The sequence below is a fragment of the Dendroctonus ponderosae genome, unplaced genomic scaffold (assembly GCF_020466585.1).
Source record: "Dendroctonus ponderosae isolate FM_Combo_2020 unplaced genomic scaffold, Dpon_F_20191213v2 Dpon_F_20191213_60, whole genome shotgun sequence".
Classification (NCBI taxonomy): Eukaryota; Metazoa; Arthropoda; class Insecta; order Coleoptera; family Curculionidae; genus Dendroctonus; species Dendroctonus ponderosae.
In genome coordinates this window covers 36,006-63,148 of record NW_026018815.1, presented here as the reverse complement: position 1 = coordinate 63,148, position 27,143 = coordinate 36,006, and the positions used below count along the sequence as shown (strand labels likewise).

At 34.6% G+C, this 27,143-nt stretch overlaps 2 protein-coding genes across 7 annotated transcripts; one reads left to right on the top strand and one right to left on the bottom strand.

Annotated features, from left to right (window-relative positions):
• Nucleotides 1-519: 519 nt before the first annotated feature.
• On the top strand, nucleotides 520-17,038 carry LOC109533084 (PHD finger protein rhinoceros). 5 transcript variants are annotated; one of them, XM_019898306.2, is made up of 7 exons: nucleotides 520-678; nucleotides 1,025-1,117; nucleotides 1,974-2,078; nucleotides 2,452-2,603; nucleotides 3,112-3,291; nucleotides 3,625-9,254; nucleotides 11,230-17,038. In XM_019898306.2, exons 3-7 carry the CDS (start codon nucleotides 2,013-2,015, stop codon nucleotides 13,245-13,247), a joined length of 8,046 nt encoding a protein of 2,681 aa, XP_019753865.2. In that variant the 5' UTR covers nucleotides 520-678; nucleotides 1,025-1,117; nucleotides 1,974-2,012; the 3' UTR covers nucleotides 13,248-17,038. The 5 variants fall into 5 exon arrangements, with proteins under 5 accessions (XP_019753865.2, XP_048523845.1, XP_019753867.2 ...); XM_048667888.1 differs by having other exon boundaries at nucleotides 520-1,009; nucleotides 1,068-1,117; XM_019898307.2 differs by having other exon boundaries at nucleotides 521-627; nucleotides 1,068-1,117.
• Nucleotides 16,917-24,756, bottom strand: LOC109533091. 2 transcript variants are annotated; one of them, XM_019898322.2, is made up of 19 exons: nucleotides 24,401-24,756; nucleotides 24,217-24,295; nucleotides 22,449-22,594; nucleotides 22,146-22,343; nucleotides 21,883-22,090; nucleotides 21,548-21,674; nucleotides 21,321-21,456; nucleotides 21,054-21,238; nucleotides 20,797-20,965; nucleotides 20,532-20,736; nucleotides 19,648-19,811; nucleotides 18,836-19,150; nucleotides 18,600-18,758; nucleotides 18,330-18,498; nucleotides 18,169-18,269; nucleotides 17,886-18,056; nucleotides 17,587-17,756; nucleotides 17,383-17,501; nucleotides 16,917-17,311 (listed from the first exon to the last, which is right to left on the bottom strand). In XM_019898322.2, the coding sequence occupies exons 1-19, from the start codon at nucleotides 24,476-24,478 to the stop codon at nucleotides 17,283-17,285; spliced, it is 2,928 nt and encodes a 975-aa protein (XP_019753881.2). In that variant the 5' UTR covers nucleotides 24,479-24,756; the 3' UTR covers nucleotides 16,917-17,282. The 2 variants fall into 2 exon arrangements, with proteins under 2 accessions (XP_019753881.2, XP_048523847.1); XM_048667890.1 differs by having other exon boundaries at nucleotides 24,217-24,330; nucleotides 24,401-24,485.
• Between the last annotated feature and the right edge of the window lie 2,387 nt (nucleotides 24,757-27,143).

Sequence of the window (27,143 nt, the reverse complement as noted above, 5' to 3'; positions counted from 1 at the left end):
TATAAAATAGCAAAAATACAATTTGATAATTAAGTATTTATAAATATTGAAATAATTATTTTTAATAAGTTTTTTACTAAAATCCAGCATTTCAGTTCAAATTGAATACAATAAAGAAAACTTTTTGCAATCAAACCCCTGAATTATAAAAATGTTTGATTTAATTTAATTTTTATTTTTCACCAGGAAAATTTACAGATTCCTATAATATTGTTAAATGGTCGCCAACACGCCAATGAGCAAAACTCGTCTAGGCAGAAGTAAGAGTGAGATGAATAGATTCTCCGTTAATTGAAATTCTGACAATTATAAATAATAATTCGTTCTACAGCAATTAGGAATTGTTTTTTCACTAGTATAGTTAGTCAAATTGTGCATTAGATGCAAACTTCTTGTGGTATTAGCATTATTTATTATCGATCGGCGCAAGATGTACGGGCAAATACCCGTGCTAAAAAGAGAAGAATAGAGTTGCGATGTCGTAGAAGCGTAGACAGCAGTCAATGAACAATGGTGCTGCCCCCTACAATGTCAAATTGTTAGGCTTACAAATGGAGTCTAATGGAGGCGATTTAATTAAAATAGTTGGAAAATCACCATAAAATGATGAGAAAACCGAAGCAAATGGTAAAGAACGATTTATTTTTAGTGAGGATTTGTTCGGGTCGTTTTGAAACAGTGAGTGTATGACTAAATATCATCAAAACGTATATGTTTACAATTCGGACATGGGAGCCACCTCTGCTATTTGACAATCTACTTTTTGCAGTTATTTACCTATTTTATTTATATTTTGCCTCCAAAACATTGTAAATTTGGATTCTGCTAGTGTTCAGAGGCATAACGGCTTTGTGGGAAATATGGAAACCCATTAGAAACACCACTTTTACATTGTGCATATAGCGTATGCAAGAAATTTTGTGTTTTTAATTATTGCAGCATTCAGTGGTTCTAAAAAAGCTGTCTGTAATGGTTTGCCACAATTAATATGAACCTTTGATAAACTAAGGTATATTTTGGTCAGATTTCAGATTAGTGACTAAAGAAGTACGTTTTCAATTTTGTAGAAAGTTGATACATGGTAATCCCGTACACTTCAGTATTTTAAAACTATGTAGTAAGTATAGTATTTGACTATAAAGTATGATTTTTATTTTCGCTCACATTCAGAATGTGAATGAATGCAGAGACTAATAAAACCATTTTGGATGTGCGTCCAGATTAACGTAAATGCAGCATTCACAATTCAATTAGTTGTTACATTACATATCAATGCAATGTATTTCCACTTCTATTGATGTGATGTGATACTTGTGTGCCATTGTATACGTGCTAGCAACGTTTGATATGTGGTTCTAATTCACAAATATGTCGCTCATTATTTGCTGTTACCCTAAACACCTGCTTTGATATGCACCGATCTTAAGAACATCAAGCCATGACCTCGAATAAATTGTGCACATCCATAAAGGCTTGATTGATCTGCATTCAGTATTTGTTAAAGGCGAAAATGCTTTTGCACTTTTAATCTGCGCCCTTTTGGTCAAGTTTCACTAATGAACATGACCCTTTTAACTGCTGTTCAGGTTTAATTCAGGTGCAAGTCGTCCTCATGCTCTATTGAAGAGATATACGTGTATAACGATGTGTTGATCTTCATTTTAAATTATAAAGTATGTTGAAGTTTGAAAAAATGGCTTGAATTTGGAGCACTGATACTGCTACTTATCATTTATTATTTCAAAATCTATCGATGGTCTTTCAAGGTTAGCTTGCATTTACTCCTACCTTTTACATAAGTAGTGACTAATTTATTTACTTGTTATCGAATTTTCATTACTTGGATGATAATAATACAATTAAAGAGCGCTCGGACAATAATGTGATCTTATTATTTCCGAAATTAGTTTTTACTAGCTGTTTAGTTTAGTTTTAATTTGTAGTTATTAAATATTTCTTATTTTCATTTCCAGGTCTCATAGGCGAAACATTCTTTGTCCTATTGAAGTGAGATGTCACAGAGAGCAAAGAGGCCTAATCGATCTGAGGATGGCTCTGTCCCTGTTAAAAGGCGCAAAGTAGGTCAATTTTCCAAATAGTTTAACTTGTTTAACTTAGGAAAATCAATTTTTTTATAATTTTTCCCATTCATACAATTTCAATTTATTAATGTTTGAATATCTGGTATATCGACTTTTCTTGCTTACATTCTATCACAAGAATTTGATCCGGAAGTCTTAAGCTATTTTTTAGCTACATATTGAAAAAGTATCTAAAATTGAATTTTAATGGCAAACAAAATATGCAACAATGTTAAAAGAAGATGGTAATATCATCAAGTAAACGGTTGCAGCGCGTTTGAATATATATCATTTTGGATAATTGTTTACAATTAACCAACTGTTTTTCTTTAAGTAATGTTGAAGGTATGTTAAATTCCTCTTTCTCCAGCGGACGGCGACCGAGGAAGAGGAGGCGGCCTCCCTGGCCGCAGCACAAGCATCCCAAGGATCTTGGCAACCCCGTGCTAGTGACCTCAAAACTATATACAATCGAACTACGACTGAGGCTCCGGCTGAACTCTTTCGTAAAGATCTGATTAGGTAAGCAGAAAACAGAGATTTACTTGTAATACACTATTTATTAAGAACCAGTTGAATCTACTATTTGACCAAATAGCAGATCTACTAAAGTAAATGTTTAAAATGCAGATATTACTGGTAATAAATGATAAGTGTAAAGGTAGTTTTAAATATGGTTTTTTGATGTTATTGACGGTCTTATGGTGAAAGCAAACATAAATGCACAGTAGGTATGACGTTTCAGCTCGTTTGGTCTGCGGTTTGTCTATATTATATTATCATTATGCGTTCTTTATTCACATTCTCCATTATTCTAAGGGATTTAAAATTTTCACTTCAGAATTCAATTTTTATTAATGGTAAACCTCAGTTTAATTTTCTTAATTTGCTGTTTTGGAAAATAATTATATATCTAATTTTACGCCTAAAATGGCTAAGCGAAACGTCAAAACAATTTTCTTTTGTATGTTGTAAATAGCTATGTGCTTTATTTCAATGTCTTGTAGCTAATATTTTTTTGTTCTCTCAGTGCCATGAAATTGCCAGATTCTGAACCTCTGGCTCAAGATGAATACTGGATAATTATAGACCAGTGGAAGCAAGAGTGGGAGCGAGGAGTTCAAGTACCGGTTAATCCTGATTCACTACCAGAACCATCTGTTTGTGTGACCAGGACTAGACCCTACAAGATCCAAAAAGATTTTAAACTGTAAGCATTTTTTAATCGGTACAGTTTATTGGTTTTTAATTTAGCAACATCAAGCAGATGCAAGCAAAAAATAGACCCTTCAATTATTTTTAACAATACTAATTATTAATGAACCCGGCAAGATAATAATTACTGTAAAACAAATCTAATAAATTGTCAATTTTTTACTTGTACTAGGAGGGGTCAAGTCAACTACTACTACTAAATAACATAATATCTGCAACAATTAAACTACTATCTAAAACCAAAATACGTTTTGAACAAATTGCGAATAGCATCCACACCAGCTAAAATAAAATGCGAAACATTAATTTACACAATTTTATGTTGCAGGCCCAAGAACAAATACATTCGAATAACCAAGGACGACAATTTTGACGGGGAGAGTCACGCCTTTTCAAACGCTCCAGCTCAAGCAGAAGCCGCTTGTTCTTATGACTTGGATGAATTTGATGTGTCTTGGCTCCGCATATTGAATGCGGAACGAGCTTCATGTGGTTTAAACTCAATATCGGAAGATCAGCTGGAAAGAGTTATTGAGAGACTTGAACTGTGTTGTTGGGACAAAATACAATCCATTTTGAGAAACGAGGAAGGTCTAGGAATTGAATATGACGAAAACGTTATATGCGATGTCTGTAGATCGCCCGATTCCGAAGATGGAAATGAAATGGTATTTTGTGACAGTTGCAATATTTGTGTACACCAGGCGTGCTATGGAATTACGAAAATACCTGAAGGTCAATGGCTGTGCTGTACTTGCTATATTGGCAAAAGGCCCGATTGCATGTTGTGTCCGAATAAAGGGGGAGCGATGAAATCAACCCGCACGGGATATAAATGGGCTCACGTATCTTGTGCACTTTGGATACCTGAAGTCAGTATTGGTTGTGTAGAAAAAATGGAACCCATCACAAAGATCTCAAGTATTCCTTCCAGCCGATGGGCGCTAATATGCGTACTTTGCCGCGAACGAAGAGGTGCGTGCATTCAGTGTTCAGTGAAAACGTGCAAGACTGCGTATCATGTAACGTGCGCTTTTAAACATGGACTAGAAATGCGTGCTATCATTGAAGACGAAAACGCTGATGACGGAGTCAAGCTTAGATCGTACTGCGAAAAACACAGTAAATCTAGTAAGAAAAGTGAAAAAAGTGTGTGCTCAGGATCTGAAGACGATGATTCAAAAAGGAAGAAACGGAAAGACATGACAAACGAAGAAAAGAATCAAGCTAGGGCTGCAAGGTTGCAAGAAATAGAGGCCGAATTTTTCAAACATGTGACAGTAAAAGATATTAATGTGCATATCGAAGTAGACCACGAAGGATTGGTGTCCATCTATAATTACTGGAAGTTGAAGAGGAAAGCCGGCAGTAATAAACCGCTTTTACCGCCGAAATCTGAGGACGTCGATGTCTTATCCCATAAAAGAGAACAAGCAGACCTGGAAAAGATGAAAATGTTTGTTCAACTTCGCCAGGACTTAGAACGGGTTCGAAATTTGTGCTACATGGTGAGTAGAAGAGAAAAATTAAGGCGCACCTTTTTCCGATTGAGAGAACAAACGTTTTATATGCAAGCCACATTATTGCAGAATTCCGCAGATACTTTACCAAACACTGTTACTCAGGCTGTGATGGAGGCGAATCATGGCCCTTCCATTTATGACCGCTTATACTCTCATAATGAAGCTGAAGATCATACTTTAGATTTCGAAGTGAATTTAGCTAGAATAGCTGGAGTTAAGTCGCCTTTACACTCAGGGGATGAACAAAAATCAGATGCAAATGGACTTTTACGTGATTTAAATCCTTATAAAAAAGTCTATTTAAATGGGTCTTCCAAAAGGAGAAGTGCCAGCTTATATGGTAGCAGTTTATCAAGCGCTGAAAGCAGCGATGAAAAACCTAAGAATGCTAAAGAAGGTCAGCGTAGAAGTAGTTCCGAAGATGATAAACGATCACATAAAAGAAAAACAGCTTTGCCTAAAAAACAAAATCCAAGGAAAAAACGAGTTATATCGAGAAGTAAAATTGACAGTAGTAGTGAAGATGAATCACATCCAGTGAGCACAGAAAAATCGACACGTTCCCGTTTGGGACAGATAGCTAGCGAGCTTGGTGATACCGGGAGTGAAAGCGACGAATTATTACCAATAAAACCTACTCGTAAATGTGACAGTCAAAAGAATATGTCGTCAATATACTCAGATAGTGAAAGTTCTGATGTGTCAATGAAAAATGATGACAAATCCTCAAACACAACAAATGATCCGCAGAGCACACTCAGAACTAAAGCGGCTGTGAAAGAGTTTGCCAATAAACCTGGTAGTTCCAGAACCTCCAACAATAAGTCTAGTTCGGAACAGTTGAAGAAAAAACCGAAGCTAGATGAAAAATTAACGAAAAGGACGGATTATGTTCAGTCAGATCTCATAGTGCCACAAAGGCAAGCAGCGAAGAAAGCCTCGGAAAATCTGAAACTGACAAATCGCTCTAAAGAATTGCATACGATGCTCAATCAGTTGGAGGATCCCAGTCCGCTAAGATCAGATGACAAAGAGAGGAAAGAGGTGAGGGTAAAGTCGAAAGGTAAATCCCCCAGGGAGATACCGAGGGACAAACTAGAAAACGAACCTAAGGAAAAAGATAAAAAGAAGGAGCACAAGCAAACCACTCCAGATCAATCTAATAGAGAAGTTGACAGTCAAGATCTATTGGCATTTGTTCCACAGAGGCAAGCGGCTAAGAAGGCAGCGGAGCACATCAAAAGTGGAATGGGAAAAACGGTTCCCGTTGTATCTTCTGATATAAATCCGCTGTCGGAAAGCGTAAGAAAAGATGCACATGAGACAAACGCAAAGGCGAAAAAGGATGTTGAAGCCAAACCAAAACCGGAAAATAACAAGAAAGAAGCGGAAATACCTAAACCACCAACTAAAGTTCATGAAGCGAAGAGAAAGGCATCAATGCAGTCTGCCAACTCGTCGAGCAGTTCATCATCTTCTTCGAGTAGTTCGTCGGATTCAGATACTACTTCCAGTTCAGACAGCGAATGTGAACCACAGCCGGAGAAACAGACTACTTCTCAATCGCAGTCGGAGGGCGTATCTTCGGTGATTTCGCCTCGAGAAACGGCTAAGCGAAGTATTCACGCCAAGGACTGGCCCTTTCTTGACAAGGGACCCCGTCCAACGGCGTCCTCATCTTCCTCTTCCGACTCGAGCGATTCCAGTGCACCTTCAACGCCTCGCAAAGTTTCCTCAACGCCGCCAAAAGCGTCATCCCCGTCAACGGCATGGAAACCCTCCTCGGTTGCGGAGAGAAAACCGTCCCCTGCGCCAATTAAGAAACCCCCAGTCACTGCATCTAGAAAACCCTCCCCTACTGCAGCCAGAAAAACATCTCCTGTCTCGGCTAGACAGCCGTCTCCAGTTAGAAAGAAACCAAACTCTTTCGTTAGAAAACCGTCACCTTCACCACCAAAAATGTCATCTGCGTCGCAGCCAAAAACCGCCAAATCACAGAATGCAGACAATTCAACACGGAACAGAAAACCCAGTTCCGATAAAGCTGCGCCGCCTGTTAAAAGAGAGGAATCGGCACGTCGAGGGCGAGGACGAGCTCAACGAAACCGATCTACCCGCTGTTCACAATCCTCCAGTGATCGAGTCGGAGAAGTTAATGCTCGGACAAGAGATCTGTTTGATGACCAGCGTGTCAGTATGGAAAGAGAGCAACCTAAAGACAATCGCAAGACAAAATCAAGCCTTAGTAGTACATATTCAAAAGTTGAAGAAATTTCCAAAACCGATGTCAAGCTATTCCCTCCGCTCAATAAGGCGGACAAGAAGCTAAAGGAAAACTTTTCCGAGTTAAGTCACAACGAGATTGATTTGGAACGGGAAATTAGGGAGCGAAAAGCTGATAAAGAAAAGGACGGGTACGCAAAGTCAATATCCACACTTGACCGACTATTTGGAACACCAAATAAGAAAGCTCTTGGATCAACTATCGTCAAAGAACAACCGCTGAAAACAGTGGAAGAACATCAAAATCTTCGGGCAGATGTTAAAGTGAAGAACAGCAGAAGAGACAAGGTATTGGAAAAGTCTGTAGAGCCACATCACGACTTCAATAAAGTGGAGCATTTAATGAAGTCGCCAAATAAAGAGCTGAAGGAACACATTGAAGACTCACAAGTATCAGACAAGTTCTCTATAAACAGAAAATCTCCCTCGAAGTCCAAAATTCTTGAAAAATGCATGTCTGGTGACACAAAAGAAAATATTAACGAACTTGGATTATCTTCACATAAAGATACAAATATTCGTGACGAGATCTGTACAGCAGATAAAATTGTTGAAGATCATTTACAATCACAAAAATTGAAGGACTATGATACACAGATTGAATCGAGAGCACAATGCGTAATTCCTTCGTATAGTTTGGATGTTAACAGGACAGAGCTTAATGATTATGATCGAGAAACTACTAATGCGACTAAATCACTCGAAGCGCTCGAAGCTAAGCCAATGTTTTCTCCGCCTTCACAGACGAAAGAACCAGATTTATTAGATTTTGTGAATTTCGATGATAGTTTTGAACTAACTAAGGAAGATATGTTGAAAGGACCCATTCCATTCGCCTTTAATAATTCATCTATTGGAGAAGATACCAAAGAAGACAGTGCAAGAGAAACATTAAATTTGGTAGAGAAACTTCGAATGGGATTAACTAAAAAGTCGACTGGAGGAGATACTGATGATGGAGGAACTAGCAATGATGTAGAAAGCGATAAAGGAGAACACATGGAACAGGTGGTTCCTGATAATACCATTTCTGCAGTGGTGATACCAGAAACGGTTAATCGAGACCTTGCTATTATGAATACGAACAATTTCTGCAATCAAATTCCAAAAGAAATTGACAACATGCAATCGAATCATATTGGTCAGCCACCACACTTTTCCCTTCCAAATTCACTTCCACCCAATTCTACAGATTGCTTGAAGACTGTTTATCCTACGGCAAATCAAGAAACTCTTGAACCAAATGCTGCTTTAGGTAATGAACGATGGGTGCCACCTAATGGAAATTATTCTTATCTGCACTCTAATTCGTATATGAACGATCCGCAATTTCTACATCAAGGTAACATGCATCAAGCATCTCAACTATTGGAAGAGATTCAGGAGCCTTTAACCTCTAATCCATTAGTTGCACCACAACAAACTCCGATAAAAGAGTCACCGTTACCAGATCCAAGAATATTACAAACACCAATGTCGATAGACTGCATGCCCAGTCCATCACCTTACCCCGATATTCATCCACAAGCCAAATGGGCTGATAGCGCAGTTATGCCCAGTCGGAGATCTTCTAGTTCCAGTGAAAGCTCCAGCTCAAGTTCGAAAAGAGAGGAAGACGAGTCCAAAGTGCAACCAAATGCGAGAATTGGCAATCATTCTTCATCGGAAATGGGTTCATTCATACATTGCCAACTGCCATATCCACAGAATCATTTGGATAACTTTGGTAGTTTTCCGGATCCTTCTATTGTGCCAGTCAGTTTATTTCCACCACCAAAAGTCAACCCGCAGATATCATTTACACCTACAGGATCTACTGGTGTATTTCCTCCTGCATTTGGAGCACCATTCCCCACGCCATCATGCACAGCTCTTACCAAACCTGTGGAAGATTCGATTCCATATTCTGCAGCTTTCACGTCATCTGAGCATAATATGGCATTCACTGCAGCCATGGTTAACATTCCTACTTCCGTTGGACCAGCTGATGAACAAGCCATGGAACCATCCAAGCCTGAACCAATCGCAGATATTCCCGCTCCAAGTAGTAAAGCGTCGATAGAAGAAGTGGTACCATCTTCATTAGCCAGCAGTGATGTCCCGCCGGTATCTGCTACTTTACCATCTCCAAATACAACCGTTAAAAGTGCAGGTATGTTGAACATTTCAGACAAGTAATTTGATTGTTGCTGTAAAACTGATGTCGCTTATAAACGGAAATTTTCTGCAAACATTTACTATATCATAGAGCACAAAAGTAATAATTTGCTTTCTTTTATTTTTGAATCTAACTTAGCCATTTTTGCACCGAAACGCCTTGCTCTAATTAGATTGTAATTATAAAGGCAAGAATTATCAAAGAAGCAATTAAATCAAGAAACATTGGATAGCCGGAGGCTTAGTCTGATTTAATATATCTTGCCTCAAATGAGTCAATTTATTGGTCAAATTAAGTGCCGGTAGTGTCCTCAAAACTTAATAGTTCGATCGAAAGTATTTTTAGAAATCAGTATTCAGTTTCTGAATATTTGTTCTTAGCATTTTGTATGGACACTTTTGATTTAAAATTATAGAATGTTGTTCCTTTTTTCCAGGAGTTAAACAGAGTGTTTTATAGCGACGTGCAAATATTTTACGGGAATGGGAAGGCTATTTTAAAGAATACTCTTTTAGTTTTTCCGCGGAAATTTTCGATCTGAATTATGAGCAAAGAAGTTCTATGTTTTTATATCGTAATTCTCCCAAACAACTTAGAAATGTGTAGTTTTGTACACACTAACAACCTTTTGAATGAAATAACTTTCTCCCAGAATTGTTTTTCATTATAGGAAAATTCAACGGAAAATAAAGCCTTTTAACGCTACATTTTGTTTAAAAGCCCATCATAAAGGTGTTTAATTTGCGATTATCATTTTTTATTTTGAATATTTTAACATCAAATTACTCAATAATTATCGGTTTTAGTTTATTAAAATAATCTAAGAACGCCCTTAATATTGAATTATCGCCCTATTTGAACATGACCACGAAACAGCCTGTAAACGATCACGATATAGAAAGCAAACTGCATTTTTTTCCGCTGTGTTGTGTTTTTGTCATCATATTCAATGTTTGGATTTCTCTTAATTCTGTTTAATTTGGTTTTTTATAGGGAAAAACTTCGTAAGTACATAAAAAGTGTTTATAATCTTTGGGGACTTACATTTGTAGTAAATACAGGGCGTTTTATTTAAAATAAGCAATTCGACGTCTGCTTCCATTGTGTTTCCCCGAAAATTGCCAATTAACTTTAGATTAAAATTCAAGACGGTAAATAATTAGATGATTCTGAATGTTCAATTTTTTTTTCATAATAGCAACACTAATATAACTAAATTCTTCATTTGTCTTTACGTAAACGCAAAATAGTAATCTTGAAGAGGGTTTTAAGAGGCAAATGTTTTCTCTCGTAATAATAAAATGGAAATATTTCCAAAACCGTTTGAGATAGGGATGAAAGTTCGTACATAAAACGTGTTTAGAATCTCTAGGAGAAGTTAAATTTATAGTAATATACACGGCGTTCCATTTAAAATTAGCAATTTGACATCTACTTCCAATGTGCGTCCTCAAAGTGAGTAAGCGGGTTTTTACCATGATTTGAAAATTTAGGAATTTAGGAATTACTAGTTACTACTTAAAACTCTATTTTTAGGCTTACGAATATCAGTCGTATACATTAGAAAATGCTGAAACTACTTTGGCATGCAAAAATTCTTCAAAAATAAAACTCTTGTTGTTCAAAATGATCTTGGAAAGCATAAATCGAAACCAAACATAACGATGCATTTTTTGCCAGATGTAAATAAAACAAACATAAAAGTTTTTCACAGAAAAGTTATAACTATTCAGATTAAGATTTAATATTATAAATAATTACGCCGCACTGAATGTGCAAGTTTGTTATTAGTCTTTTCCGTTTTCAAAGTCGCATTCTAAAAATTATGATTCAAAGGTATTTCTTACTTGTATAGGAAGTACTGCCCTGTCGCATGTGTAATAAATTTTGATCCATATATTCGGGATATTGTATTTATGTAAAATTAAATTGATAATGCCAAGATAGTATAACTTTTAAACTTTCACAGGTAAAAAATCGCCTAGTAAACCAACCAGAACGTCAGCGCGGGTCACTTTGCAAATGATGAACAAATCTCCTGCGAAAAGTCCAGGAAAAAGCCCCCGGCAGGAGCCGTATCAACGACAAAGTGGATCAGGCAGAGGAAAAGGCGAAAGTAGAAGGGGTTCAGGCAAATCTGGATTGTCCAAGTCACAGATCTCATCGAGAGGTAGAGGTCGAGGTAAAGGTCGGGGCCGAGGTGCACATCATAACGATTTTGATTTCATCAATGCAAACACCATACATAACAAATTAGTAGGAACAGTGTATGATCTCGATTTCGATGACGACATATGTAACGAGAATATGGCGGATCTGAAGTCAATGAGAGAAAGAAGAAAATCTGTTGACATCCATGAGAAAAAGTTCGATTCGTTTTCTTCTCCGAGGTCGCCGAAATTCTCTAGCCCGAAAAACCGATTTACTGATTTGCGGGATTTGAAACCTCCCAGTCCACGCGAAGACAGTCGTTTGAAAGTTGACCTTGTTGCTCTTGGCAATCAACCGGCGGTTCCATTTCCGGATGTTGCTCCGCTCTTACCGGGACCAGTTGATATGAGGACTTACAATAGTGGATCGAGCAGTGATTTCAATCAACCTCGCTATAGCGAGCAAAACTTATTGAACTCATTCGATTCTGGCGCAGCAGAGGCTCAAGCGCATGAAGAGCTCGATAAAGACTTTGAAAAAGAACTGCAGACAGCACTAACCATAAACAAAGTTGAAGAACTCCCAGTGTCGGTTTCAGAATTCGTCAGAAACAATAACAGCAATATGAAAGTGTCGTTATCGGATTCCCGAAACCAGCTTAAGGTGAAAATCAAGGGACCAATTGCTAATTATACTTTTCCTGTTACGCCTTTACCACCACCTGCGATTGATAATGTTGCCAACATAACAGCGAATGCTTCAAACAACATCGTTGGCAATATACCTATTGGAATATCGACAGGGGGAACTTCCAGTTTGAGACGAATGCGCAAAAAAGAGCTTCTCAGACAGTACTGCACGCAAGATATGAACATGGATGATCCATCAAGTATGTGCAGTTTTAGCGTAATCCCACAGGCAGTGATCCCAGTAAATCGGACATCAATTACCATTCCAAAGGCCGTCGCATCAATGACTAGTATTCCAACTAAGGACGATTATCGAGATTATCGAACTGATGATCTCCATGAGAGCAAATACCATAAAAAATCTCGCGGGCTATCAAGGGAGCTGAAACAATTGGACATGGTTGACGATCTGAGCCATAGAAGACGTGGTTCAGCTGGTAGTAATGCATCGATCCCTGCCGACGCCGTCAAGCATAAAACCAGAGGACGGCCAGCTAGAAACTCGCAAGCTACTCCAAAGTTGAAAATCAAACTGGGAGCTACCAATAGTATAGTTCCAGAAGAGAAAAGCGACGAGCCTAGTGCGAGGCCGCCCAAGAAGCGTCTGGCCACTATGTCGAAACCTTCTGTCGAAGATCTGAAACGCGACAGCATGAAATTCCGAAAACAAATCATGGCAGACTTGAAGGTGATGGGGAAGAAGCGTGACAAAAACGACAAACACAAAAAGAAAGATCGCAAAAAGTCGGGACCGAAAGTGCAAATAATATCAGCTGAAACAACACCAACCAAGATGATATTTCGATTCGAAAAATCCAAACGGCGAGTTGATAAAGTGCGGACTAGTTGTGATATTAATAATGAAAAAGACGTACGGACTAAGGACTCAAAAGAGCCTCCAGTTGACGAGAATACATTTCCTAAAATTACTCCAATCAAACTGAAAATTTCTAGGTGTGGTGAAGGTTCTGGTTATATTATGAAACCTCCATCGGAAACAGATTCCGCGAAAATGGAAGATCAAACGTCACAACCTGGTCAGCCCCCTCCTGTACCGGCGGAACCGGATCCTTTAGAGGGTCTTCCCAACGCCCTTCAACAAGCACCTCCACCTTTACCACTCAATAAAGACTGTGAGGTTAGGTGATAATTGTGTAATAAAACATATTTAGTTAGCAAAGGAAACGGGCAATTGTGGCGATTGCCCATCAGGCGATGTACCTGAGCTAAATTAGAGCAATTGTTCTTAAAACATCACTGTGCAGGGTTTGGGACCCGTTCTTGAGATTATGTGGTAAGACATACATTGTGAGAGTATGACAACGTGCGCATATGGTTGTGAGTTGTTCGGTTTAGTCTGCTTTTAATATTTCCACTTTTCGAAAATTCACTTGTGCATGATTCTTTTAGTGGAAAACTTTTTACTTTTTGAATGATCTTAGCTGATTGAATGATAGATATTCAACTATAATTTTACATATACCATTTTTAATCTGTAACATTGTCTACTTTATCTGAAACCTTGATGTAATAAAGATATGTTGAGGCATATTTTCTCAAAGCCATAGTTGACACAAAGTAATAACTGTTTTTTTTTTATTGATCATATTTTGATAGTTGTACAAATTACCCGTCATGAAATTGTATTGTGGAATTGAATTTGAATTAATTCATTAATTGCTGGTAATTAAGGCAACAAAAACATGTTTATATCTCAAATAAACATTTCTTGTTGCCTATTTATCTAGTACGTTCCTAACTCTTCCCATGTATCTAGTACTAAACATTTTTAAATTATTATTAAATTTAATAATTAAATTGTCCATATACAAAACAGCAATTGTAATTTTATCCATTTTATTATTGTCATTCTAAATATTCTTGGTTGATATTTATTCACTGCATTTCGAATAAAGTAGCGTCAATTCATAAAAGTTAATTAATAGGCCAATTCACACAGCTAACACATTTGTGGGTACTTGGAATAGATACTAATGTTTATCGGTTATACATGAGGATCATTTGTTATTTGGTGGTATTTACTATGTGTTATATTAACAGCATTAAATACAAATATAATAAAATGGACTTTTTGAAGGAATTGAGTCAGCAACTGTGATGTCCAGTTTTTCATGATTTGAATTGGCAATATTTTTAAATGAGTGAGATCGCATTGAGTAAATTCACAAATTTATACAAAGTTCTATATGCAGGTATATGATTTGATCTTTTAATTATAGTGAGCATATTTTACCAACAAATAATGTAAAATCCTCAAATGAGACCGCCAATTAATTTCAACCATTTTTTTTTACTTACAATGTTTGGTGTATTTTGCTCATTTGTCAGAAGTTGCGTTTTTCCTGCCTATTGCTCATTTATAATGAGTTTCTTTTTTTCTTGTTTTCTTTTTTTCTTCTTTTGTAATAACTACTCTACCTTTTTTCTATTGAATATGTTTGTTTTGTTTTCTTATTATTGCTACTACTTTAAATAATACACATGGCTTCATGTGCATTACTTTAACTGGACATATATTCCTTAATCGATATTAGAAATAGTTTGAAATTTTGTGTATGATCATCATCATCACATAAGCATTAGTATCTCAATTTTCAAGTCACTTCACTTGTTTTGAAGACGATATTGTGCCTTGTAGTTGGATTAAATATCATTCGAAAATTGATTACTTTTTGATTGTCCGGAAAATAGCCCAAATTCCAAAAGTGGTTCAGTCATATGAGTAACCAATATACATATGGTAAATATGTTTCTGCGGTCTTTGAACATTACGAAACACATGTTTGGTTATTTCAATTCTCTTTTCTTTTTGTATACTACAAAAATATCTAATTAAATTAATATTCAAAACGCGACGATGACGCGTGAGATAGTGTAGGTTTTAATGTTTGTGTGATATTTATGAAGTTTTATTTATAATAAAATAGAATGGTATTGTACAGATGTTGACAGCAGTTCCGAACCCTGCGGCCACATTGTTAAAATGTCTTAGCGCTTAGATTATGAAATAAGGTAGAGAATAAAATAAGTTATTAATTTGTACAAAGTCAATTATATAAGGCCACGATTCGTAAAACATTGTAATCATATTTTTGTACATATTGTAAGTTTAAATGTGAATACTTTTTAAATATAGTGCTATTTATATTTCCATTTTAAGTGATTCGCATTGATCATTTTTATTAAATCTAAAGCATTGGCGAGGGTGCACGCATATTGAGCAAATGGCTTGCCGTGCAATATTTTGAATAATACAAGTGAAACAAAGTGATAAGTATTATATAACATTTGTAATGAGCTTATCACGGTACTTTTTATTAATAATTATTTTGAATATTTTTTTCGGGTTTCTATTTACAACGCTGATATGCAAAAAATTGTAAGATATTCAATAACTTATTTGAAGAGATTTCCTAAAATGTCTAGTGAAAATTAAGCCATTTGTTCTTTTCTTGTGGGCCAGCCATTATGCTGTGTGAACTCGTTGATTTGCAACATAGAAAACTTTCCACAAGAAAAACTTTTGAACAAAATTATTTTGAATTGATTTCCATCACTTAAACTCACCTTGTAAATCCTTTCTTTCGGCAATAAAGAAATAGTTTCAGTTTATTTCATTTTACTATTAAAATAATTCACTCGAGACTAAAAGTTCCATCTGACACCAAACTATAGTGCTCTACGTTCAAGTACTTAAATACAGGGTGTTCCGTAAGCATATGATCAAAAGGATACTGCGATATTCTTTGCATCAAAAGAAGACGATCTGACCTAACTTTTATTAACGAAAACTGTCTGGCTCTTCTGCTGTTAATGATCAAAGTTGTTCAAAAAAATGATCTTTTTCGAAATATCGGGAGAATGGTTCGATTTATTTTAGTGAAACTCGCTGTGAATTTCTTCTTATGTAAGACTCATATTTTGATGAAACAATCGAGTTCAGCCGTTTTGGACAAGGCGAGAATTCTCGAGGGTCGTGGTACTAAAACTACAAGAACTTTTTATTTGGTGGATGAAATAAAACTCATTTTTTTAATTATTTGATCACAATTTTGTGCTCTTTGTAATATCTCGTAGCATTCATAGTTTTCACGACACTCAAGAATTCACCACTTGCCCAAAACGGCTGAACGCGATTGTTTCGTCAAACTATGAACCTTACATAAGAACACATTCACAGCGAGTTTCACTAAAATACATCGTACCATTTTCCCGATATTTCAAAAAGATCAATTTTTGAAGAGCTTTGACCATCAATAGCAGAGGAGGCATTTTTTGTTAATAAAAGTTAGGTCAGATCGTCTTCTTTTGATTGAAAGAATATAGAAGAATATATAGTACCCTTTTGACCATGTGCTTACGGGACACCCTGTATATTGCTATCATAAGAAGGTCTTGTTGCGTAATTTTTATGTGTTGCTGATTAACCAACTACATACACCAGATATTCTGTGAATGGTATTTTTACAGTGAAAAAATTTCGTAATTTCAAAACCATTTACCAGACATTTTCTATTTACTCGGTGTTTTCTTATTTATTTTATGTAACATTTTTGTTGTTTGTTGACCTTGTTGATGTTACGTTCAATTCGTTTTATACAGTATGCTGGTGACATCTTCGGCTTCCTTAAAATCATTAATTTAGGTTATCTAATATATTTTTAATAAAGCTTTAGCAAGGGCGACAAGATTTATTATATTTTTTTACCTATTATTTAGTCGACTATGTAAATAGAATTTGTGGCTCAGTTTTCTTAAAGTTTTATTACCACTGTACAATGAAAATTGCACAAAATTATTGTAAAATGTTATTTAATTTGTACATTTTGTTTATAAGCCAGACTGTAAGATTTATGTGTATTGTTTAAAATTGTACACATAGTTGATTCATAAATTATATCCAGTTTTATACAAAAGGATCTGTGTTTTAGTAGCATTTTTCATTTTTCCACTAACATTTAATTATTATTGGCAAAACTAACAACAAAACAAATTTTATCCTAATGGAATCACACGCATACTTATCGTTAAGCAGCAGCGACTCAACTTAACTAATAAGGGAGCAGCTAGTCTAAAATGCTTTCGGCTGCAACATCTGAACTGACGATTGATGATGTCAGACTGAATTTTCAGAAGGAGCTCTAGATACTGACAACGTCTCTCATGGTGCTTGTGTTTTTCCATCACTAGCTATAATTATTGTTTTTTTTTATGTTTCCTTCCACTCAGTGGTTGGTTTATTCCAATTATATTCCACTTACCTTTCTCCTGCTGCCCTGCTGAATCCAGCGTAATTCTTTTATCAAGAACTTTAACAAAGTCCGAAATGGAAGGCAAATTATGATCCTTCACTGGAACTTTTGTTTTTAAAGTTTTCAAACTGCAAAAAATATATTAATTAGTTGCGTATGCTCCACTAAAGCTAAATACGCAATATATATAATTACGAGATTTTCTCTTCTTACATTTTGTTACATTCTTCAGGAGGTAAAAGCTGAGAAATGAAAATTGTAACGAATTTTAAGAGATCGTATAATCCCGTCGTTGATGCATAGTACACAGCAGACAATAGCAATTTTCCAGTAGTTTCCGGACACCAAATCTGCTTTACGCTGTAAAACCGTCTCACTAGATTCTACAATCAAAACAAAAAATATAACGTATTTGAACAAAAATAATTACAATGCCCGAATAATTAATATGCTGTCTGAGATCTAGCTCACGATTTTTGTTCGTGTAAATTTATTTCGATTATTTTACTTACCGAGATTTCATCTGTAGACTTTTTAGGCTTAATGGCTAATTCGTAAGTGTTATGCGCCTTACCAAATAAAAGGAGTATGGAATAAAGTACGAGCTGAGACAGCCAATTTTTACTCCGTTCTGATGTTTTTATCAACAGTACTTCAATGAGTTCTCCATAGGACACATAATACTAAAAACACACAAATAAATAAAAACTGAAATATCCGAAACAAAACGACGCATTTTTTTCTTGATCAACGCGTACGATTTGCTACTTTTTGAAATAATTTACTGTCACTTACTTTGTCGAAATATTGGAAAATGCTGGATAGACATTCCATAGGTATTATCTCTAAACTACACATATTATAAAGAAGAAATATATACTTTCTGAAGTGGTTAACTAAAACATAAAAGGGACAATTTACAAACAAATACGTACAACAAATAATAAAGCGTTTACCATTATCGGAACTACTGGGTTCCACATTGAGATGAAAAAATGTCATTAATTCAGCAATCACTGGTGAAGTTTTTAATGATGGCATGTCCGTTTTAAAATATGTTCTTCTACTGAGGGATCTAATATCGGTAAACATACCTACACTCGTCTCGCAAATTATCTCAAAAGCCTGAAAATTACATTTCTATAGAAAACATGAATATCTATATTTTCTTATGCATATTGTATGGAAATACAAAAATCCAAAGTTCTTTGAAAAGTGCCACGTACTTTATGTTGTAAACCTAGATTAACCAATTTCAAACTGTTAATACAATCGGAGAACAATTCCATAGCCATTTGCCAAACAACAGGTAGCTGGGCAGCCGTCAAAACCTTCGCCCTCCACATAAGACTCCAATGACAAATTGTCCAAATTTCTTCTACGAACTGAAGTATTTGTTATAAAAAGAGTTAAATTAGCACCAATTCGAGCTAGTGAAGCCTTGAAAACACAATTTGCATACCTTAGAATCAACATTGTCAATATTCGGAGCTGAGATCAATGTTTCCCATGCAATATGCTCATTAAGATCGAATGCTTCGAAAAGTAGAGCGGTTTTCCTTACAATAAGTAACATTTCTCCACTTTGCTTATTAAGGGAATCCATAAAACGTTTCGGATATTCAGTTTTTAGAACGGTAATAGCGTTTATGCAATTAGAGCAATTTGGAAAACATTTATTTATGTAGTTCAGATAGCTTAGCAGAGCACGCAATACTTGCGTATTATGCCATCGGTTGAAAAGTATGGGAGCGTGTGCAACAAACCCATAGAGTATCTAAAAAAAATATATTCATTTAATAAAAAAAAATTTTGAATCAACCTACTTCGAATATACTGGAATTTCGATAGGTCATTCCAAGATATATATATTTCCCATTAGGGTTAAAATGCAAAATGTCTGTCCTCCAGAAAAATAGATCTAAAATTTAAATATGTATTTTCAAATAATTTTAAGTAAATTCCAATATTTCAAGTCATAGAAGAAGAAATATCAAATTAAAAATTCCGTCAAACTAATTCGTGGAACTGTTGAAAGTAGACTAGACTTCCGATATATTTGGGTAAAGGATGAAAATATTGTCAGAATATTTGGGTAAAATTCGTTTTCATTAAGAATTTCAATTGCTTGAGAGTTATCCGAAGTTCAATAAACTCGCTTGTGTGATAAATAAATAAAATATTATCATAGGTGACATATTGTAATATCGGCATGAATAAGACGCATAATTCGTTGATATATTTGAATGAAAGTGCTACGAAATTATACATTACCTCATAGTGTTGTTGTGATAAATATGTATGGTCAATTTCAGCCAGAACTTTGAAAATGTTTGCTACAATGTACTCATTTGTGGCATGTAATGCTACTAGTGCTTTCAGATTTGGATATAATGCATCTGCAATTGATGCATTCTCGCTAGGTTTCCCTAACATATCTAAAACATATTCGGTTTAGAGAACTTATAAACATTTTACACTATCAAATATCCTTGGAGTTTATTTACTGCTTCAAAGTAGTTCGATTTTTTATAAGAGTAAGTATAGATACTTTTTTGTATGTTAGAGTAAGTATATCATTTGTAAAAGTACAGAGTGAGCAAAATTGGTCGTTTTTGCCCGTTTTGGGTGAGAAGAGCTCGATTTTTTAGAAAAAAATGGCGCTTTGCAATTGGTCTTCTGGTAAAATGTTTATCAGATACAAAGGGCAGAATTCAAACATTGTTGATTTTAACATATTTTTATTACTGGAAATATAAAAAAACGTAGATAAATTTTCAATAGCCAATGATTGGCAGAGTAAAAGTCACATAAGTAGACAAATATGCGAAGCGTCTCAAAAAAGTTCCAAGATCAACTTCGGTTTATATATTTATACGTCCCGAGTTCGATAAAGGAAGACATAAAAAATAAGGATAAACAGTCTAATAAAGATAAAATCAGCAATTTTAAAAGTGAAAAAGTAAAAAAGAAAAAACTTAAGGCCTTAAAAGGAATGACGCCAATTTTGAATGACCCTGAATTTAAAACTGTTAAAAAGGCCAGTGTCATATTCAGAAGACTAGTATTGTCAGTACATGTGAATTTTGGGCAATTTAAAAGTAAATAACATTCTGTATATCAATGTATTTCAAAAATTATTTATCATGTTTTCTTACCTTGATTGGATAATGGTCGTACTTTAGTGGGCTTTCCTCTAAGCGTTATATAAACTGCTTCATAAAGCAGATCACTTAAACCATAAAGAATTTGGTTGTTTGCCTTTTCACTGCTCAATAGGATCTGCACGATTAGACTCCAATTTTGTAAAGCATTGGTATGACTGATACAAGACTCAACTAACGCCGACGCTAATTTGGGATTCTAAATTCAAGCAAATTTATTTAGAGATGAAGGTGTGTTCAAAATTGCCAACTAACTTACAAAAGTTTGAGATACTTCGCTTAGCTGCATTAATAAAACTTCATTCGAGTCATTTTTATAGGAGAATATTACACATTTAGCAGCTCCGGACGCAACTGTAAAATCTTTACTGTGCATATATTCTACTAGATTATCCAACACAGTCTTAGTTTGAAGAAATTTGGGCGCTCTATGAGAATGAGCAGATCAAGTTAAAATCAAAATCAGAAAAGCAGATCTATTTGTTGGTGGTAAATTTAATTTTTCAACATACTCACTCTCTAGAAATAAGGGCTAACATATCCAAAGCTTTGAATCGAATCTCGTCATTAATATCCTGAAGACGATCCACAACTATAAGGGTTAACTTTTGCATTGCATCACTCTTCAAATAAGACCTGATTTTTTCATTTTCAATCATTTTCAAGCATACCTTTATTGCCTCTAATCGAACTATTGCGATCTAAAATATCGAAAGTTGATTAATAAAAGAGCGCGAAAAGCAGTCATAGGGCAGAATCTAAAGAAAAGCTAAATCTACTTACTTGATTCGTAATCAAATGATGTAATACACGAGCGCATTCGAAATCACCGACAAATACTTGTGGACACAATTGAACCCAGATCCACAATTCTCTAGTCAATGCTGTCGTCGAAGTGGACAAAGTTGCTCCGAAACCACTAAAATTCAAACATATTTTCCAGTTGAACTCTTTCGAGAGTTTGACGAAAGTATAGTTAGATTTTAGGCGATTAACTAAGATACACTTACCAAATTTTTCTACAGGTGAAATATAATAACCTAATGTATTTATTAATTAGTTGCCTATTTTGAAGATTCACTCCCATTTTCAAAAGTTCTACATTTATTTTACAAAGGATTGTAAGAATTTTTGCAGCTGAAAATAAATATATAACATGTTTAAATATTGCGCTATGAATTTATGACTATTTATGACTATGAAAAGCTTGACCAATTTAATTATTTAAGTCGTAGGACTTAAGGAAGATGTGTTCTTGCGAGTCAATTTAAAGCGTAAGTCGCTATTTTTTTAAACAACTAATTTATCCCGCAACTTTTTACCAAAAGACTGCTAAAAAGCTTACCAAATATATATGCTGTAACTAGCAACGATTTGTAGGTGGAATTTTCACAAATATGTTTTAAAAGTGATAAAAATGAGCGAAACACATCCCCATCTAAAATCCCCTCTTTATGAGCTTCAAGCACGAATTTGTCTAGAAATTGTACGATGCTGTATCGAAGAACTTGCGCCAATAGTGACTTATCAATAAACAGAAATTTCGTGCTTTTCTGCAACAGACACATAGATTAGTCATTATTGAAAATCAACTTAGATTCAACTTACAAGAAAAGAATTCACGAGCTTCTCATTTTTGAGGATTTGACACAAATAATCCATTTCGAGCGGAAGTTTAAATTTGAAATGTTTTTCCAGGTCAAATCCCTGAAATCCTGAACAATCGAAGTAAAATCTGAATAGGGCGAAAATTCCAAATGCAGTTCTATCCATTTTGCAAAACTGTACAAAATTACATGCTAGATCCTGAAAACATCAAAATATTTGAAAGTTATCAAATTTCCATAGCATTCGCTAGAAACATTTTTTGTTTCAAACGATGGCTAAAACCCAAAATTAAAAAAACATTACTGAAAATATTATCGGCTCATAGGCAAGTTGGTAATAGAGGGATCCTTCATCATCACTTGAGGGCTCGTACAACTTCCAGGTGAACCCTTTACGTTGAATCTTACGACATTTACGTAAAAACTCTTTATAGTTAGCACATTCCTCTTCTGGAAAAAAGTAATTATTTAGTTGAAGAACGATACTTTAGGCTTGATTGTAGACGTGAAAAGTTTTTGGTGTAAATCGGGACAGATTTCGAGACGTGCTAATTATTTTCTTCAGTTACTTTATTAATTTGCCTCAATTCTACAGTCATTGGCGTTAACTGTGAGCTTTAAAGTGTGTTATTTTCATGATCAGGTTACCTGCAGTCAAATTAAGAAGCAAATAGGAGAAAGAATAAGAATATAGAAGATATAGACGATGGTCGTAAAAATATGAAAAAAAAATCACAATTGATGGTTGTTCTCCATCACAGTATTGTAGGTAGGTAGGTATTTTTGAGACCCGAGAACAACACACACCCAAATAGAACATGTATCATTTATTGAAAAAGAAATCACTCGCTAAGGAATCAAAGTAATTATTTTAATATTTTTCCGACATATTAAATTTTACATTTAATTAATAAGTATTTCCGTGAATTGTAAAAATTTGATGAAAGCCGTACGAAAAAGACCGACAATTATTGCGGTCACAGCCAAAAAGCTTGAGGCAGACTATTATTAGAAAGAAAGGGTTTTTCAGTCTTGTCAGGCAGACTCATGTACGAATCCGACGCTATTTCCGCGTGTTGCGTGTTCTTTTTGGGCGGCTGCGTGAGCGACCGGCGCTAAACAGCCTTACGTACATTCGGGAACCGTTTCTCTATCAAGAAGGTTCCAAATTTGACTATTTTAAACCTGAATCTAATACTCTATTTATTTTGTTCAAGTATTAACTATAATCTATAAGAACAGGTTTTAGGTCAAGTTATTTTCTGACTAAGCGCAGCTGATGAAAGCTATTAGACTCGAAATTCGTTCTGCATGTGCTTGAGATTACTTTCTTCTTCTTCTAGCCGTTTTTCGTCCATTATTGGACATATATATAGAGATATGCCCTTGAATCAACTACTTTTATTTTAAGTTGAAAAATATTATTTCTCGAAGACTGATTTGCAAAAATGTAGCATGCCAAAATTGGCAAAATAGTAGTTGAAAAAGTTTAAACATAAAGAACTCGACATTCATCACAAAGTTGATCCTTGAAAAAGGCAGGGGACCAAAAATTGACGTCAGGCCTGCAAGTTTTACGGTATATTTTCCAAAGAATTGTACGTACTTGGGTAATCTTTAATTATTTAGGTGTACGTACATAGATATCTTCTTCGTGTACAAACTAAGTACGGACATAATAGTACATATTACAGACCAACAATTTATTTTTTTTACTATTTTTTCTGTACTCCTAAAACACCGCCAGACAACACCTCCAGAGGAATGACGCCAATTTTGAATCACCCTGTATACAGGACAACATTTTTGTATTTGCTAGCAAATGAGTTAAACATGTAAGAGTGCTGAAAGTTTGACCTTAATAGTAAAAATAGGTCAAACTACATATTTCAAAAGATCTAATAAATTACTAACAGCTCAGATAAGGAAGAAAAGCAGAGTTTGGTGCATGCTGCTAAACAGAGCCCTGAACTTGTAATCTTTTTCTATATGATTATCTGCTTTATATTAAACGCTTTAAAGTCTAAATCTAAAATGCGTCTGGATGAATTTCAACAAGGAAATGTTCTTACCATCATCTCCATCAATGGTAAAGTTTGAAAAACTGCTTATAACCGATTCAGGTGCTTCGGGTGTGGAACTTCCTGGATTCTGGAACATGCGGGGTATGGGTGGAGAGCTCACAGCTAAATTTCTCACGTTATCGGAGAATATAGACGAAAGTTGTCTTTCCGCCAAGACATTTCGCAAACTTACTTGGGGCGTACTCGTTGCTATTGGACTTCCAACATTCATGGAAATGTTTAATTTGCGCCTCTTACTAGGAGACGCCATTGTAAAAGACGCTCGCACACAAAATAACAAACCTTTGTAGTTAACTGTAATATTGAAAAACTCAAATTACTCCTACAAAGTAACTAGCGGTTCCCGCGATTTTTGTGATTTGACAATTTTGAAGGTTAAGAGATAACTTGATTTAAACTTGAATGTTTTGCTGGTTGCCGTTATTCTGACTCGTACGATTGTCGAACAAAATGTTAAAATGTAATTTAAATTTATTATCAATTTGTAGTATATATTTTCTTCCAATAGTTGCTTCTTATTTAACTGTTTATGTGTATTGAAGAAGAGGGAGACATCATTATGTATTTGTAAGGAAATATGAACAAAAATACATAGTAATAAGAATAAAGCAATAAAAATGAACAGGAAAGACTAATATTTTTCCTGATAGTTTATTTGCCTCAGGAACTCTACTTATTTTATTTTAAATAGTTTTTTGCATGAGTTGCTATAAACAATTTTTCAGCCATGCAGACAGACATTTACTTTTTCTATACTCTTTGGAATAAAAACACATTTTTAATATTGTACAGTTTTCTCCAAATGGGTACATTAATTTTATTTAATTCTTCAAAAATGCAGAACATTGACAAATTTTAAAATAGCTCAGATAACGGGGAGTTTCTTGATTGTAGAAATATGATCGAAAATCCAGCATTGTCCAAATACAGTCAGTACAGTGTTAAAATTTGGAAAATATTTTCTATCTATTAATTAATAATACCCATGTATAAAATTGATTCACAACCGACATTCAAAAGATGACTACAGTATAAGCGACATACTGTGAAATTTATATAAAAAATTTAAAACTAATTAAAAAAATATTTATTGATACAAATTTAAATCCCCTTGATCTCAAAAGCGCTTCGTTTACTAACGTTCAAGTTTATGCAACAATAGTACTTCCATCAAGTATAATTATTAATAATTTCCATTCAATATAGGTCCCAAATAATGTTTAAATAAACAAAACCTTCTATAGAGTTAATTCAGTATACTGAAATAACTTGCAGCCCAACCAAAATAAGACTTTATTGGCATTTTGCGTTTGTTCAAACACGGACTATTATTTTTATTAAAGTAAAATATGTACTTACTTTCTTACGATGCTGCATTTTTCTGTTATTTCGCTTAATTAAAAAATAACATAAAAAACAAAAACTGAAAAACACACTCACAAAAGTCCATGCTAATTGAACAAATGTACAATACATACAAATTTTGAAAATAAACACTGTCTTTCAGACATATACATACTGAATGGTTTTTGAATTACTTTGCGCCACATTTCAGTTTTACAGTGTGTTTACAAAAACTGCGCTACTTCAAATATAATTTTTCCAAACACAGCATGCATGCATATGTATAATTTTTTTCGGATTAAGAAAAATACAATATGCTCTCAAGTTACCATTCCATATTTAAAGCTTAAAAATTGCGTTTTTTGACATAACTGATTTTAGCGCAAAACCTACTTTCTTCTTGAAAATATTGACTCACACACTGAAAAAAATTAAAAATATTACATTTTGAAAACTTTCAGTTGCCAAAGATATATACATATGTATTAGGTGAATAAATTATACGTATGTTGTTTAACGCTCAATGAAATAAAAAAAAATCACTTAAAAATATTTGGCAACCGCTCTTTAAAACGATTATATGTTCCAAAATGTGCTTCTTATTCTATTACTTCAGGGTCTATATTTGCTTACAGAAAACAATAAAAATAAAATGGTATAAATAATATTTCTTCCGATTTTTGTTGCAGATATACAAGTTTGAAAACTTTAAAGAACATATTAACGAAAATATCGCTTGCAAACAAGAAATTTAGAAAATCTATACCTTCACATTTATAAGCCTGTTATTTTATTATATTCATGTAATCATCAGAACTGCTTTCGAGTCACTAGATACCAATATATTTGTTTTATTATTTCCATATTACCTATAGATATATAAACGAATCACTACACCTGCAGATGACGAAGAAAACAGGAAAAATCATCACATCAACTTATAGAAATATCGCGTAATTATTGCCCGGTAATTTACATAACAGATTAACAAATTTTATGGCATACAAATTACTACCAAAGGGGAAATGTCTCAAAAATATAAAAAAAAACCGGAATCTAAAAATTTAATGGTGCATTTAAAAACTAGATATTTGGCATTAAAAAATCGATTTTTTCGATCGAGCAGATCTGCGTTATTTTTTAGACAACTGATGTTACTACACTTGGTGAACTACTACACTTAGTGAACAATTCAATATTGTGAATAATTGAGTTAAAAGTAAAAAAAGGTTTAAAATGGTATTTTTTGGTTTGGTTTCATAAACCTAAGAGATGGGACGGATTTTAGTAGATTTTGAGGCAATGGAAGAAAAAAACTACGAATAAACCGTTCATTCTAATACACATTAGAATGGTAGCTTATTAATATTGATTTCTCTACTACTCGTCACATATTGAAGAAATTGCAAATATTGTAAAATTTAGAGAACAATGATGTCGATATTTTATTCCAGGCAGCTAAACTTGTTCGATATGAAGAACTAAATAAATCATTCATTTGCGACCATAATCTTTTTACCCTGTGTGCACAATGTATCTACTTATATTGGGGCAAACGTTGATGTTAGGAC

Excerpts from the sequence above, each read along its gene's own strand:
- LOC109533084 (XM_019898308.2), top strand. The coding sequence starts at position 2,013 with ATGTCACAGAGAGCAAAGAGGCCTAATCGATCTGAGGATGGCTCTGTC. Across the intron at positions 3,292-3,624 it reads ATCCAAAAAGATTTTAAACT|GCCCAAGAACAAATACATTC; the intron begins GTAAGCATTTTT and ends TTTATGTTGCAG. Across the intron at positions 9,255-11,229 it reads TACAACCGTTAAAAGTGCAG|GTAAAAAATCGCCTAGTAAA; the intron begins GTATGTTGAACA and ends AAACTTTCACAG.
- LOC109533091 (XM_019898322.2), bottom strand. The coding sequence starts at position 24,478 with ATGGCGTCTCCTAGTAAGAGGCGCAAATTAAACATTTCCATGAATGTT. Across the intron at positions 24,296-24,400 it reads TAGCAACGAGTACGCCCCAA|AATCCAGGAAGTTCCACACC; the intron begins GTAAGTTTGCGA and ends CGCATGTTCCAG. Across the intron at positions 22,344-22,448 it reads ATGAGCCGATAATATTTTCA|GATCTAGCATGTAATTTTGT; the intron begins GTAATGTTTTTT and ends TGATGTTTTCAG.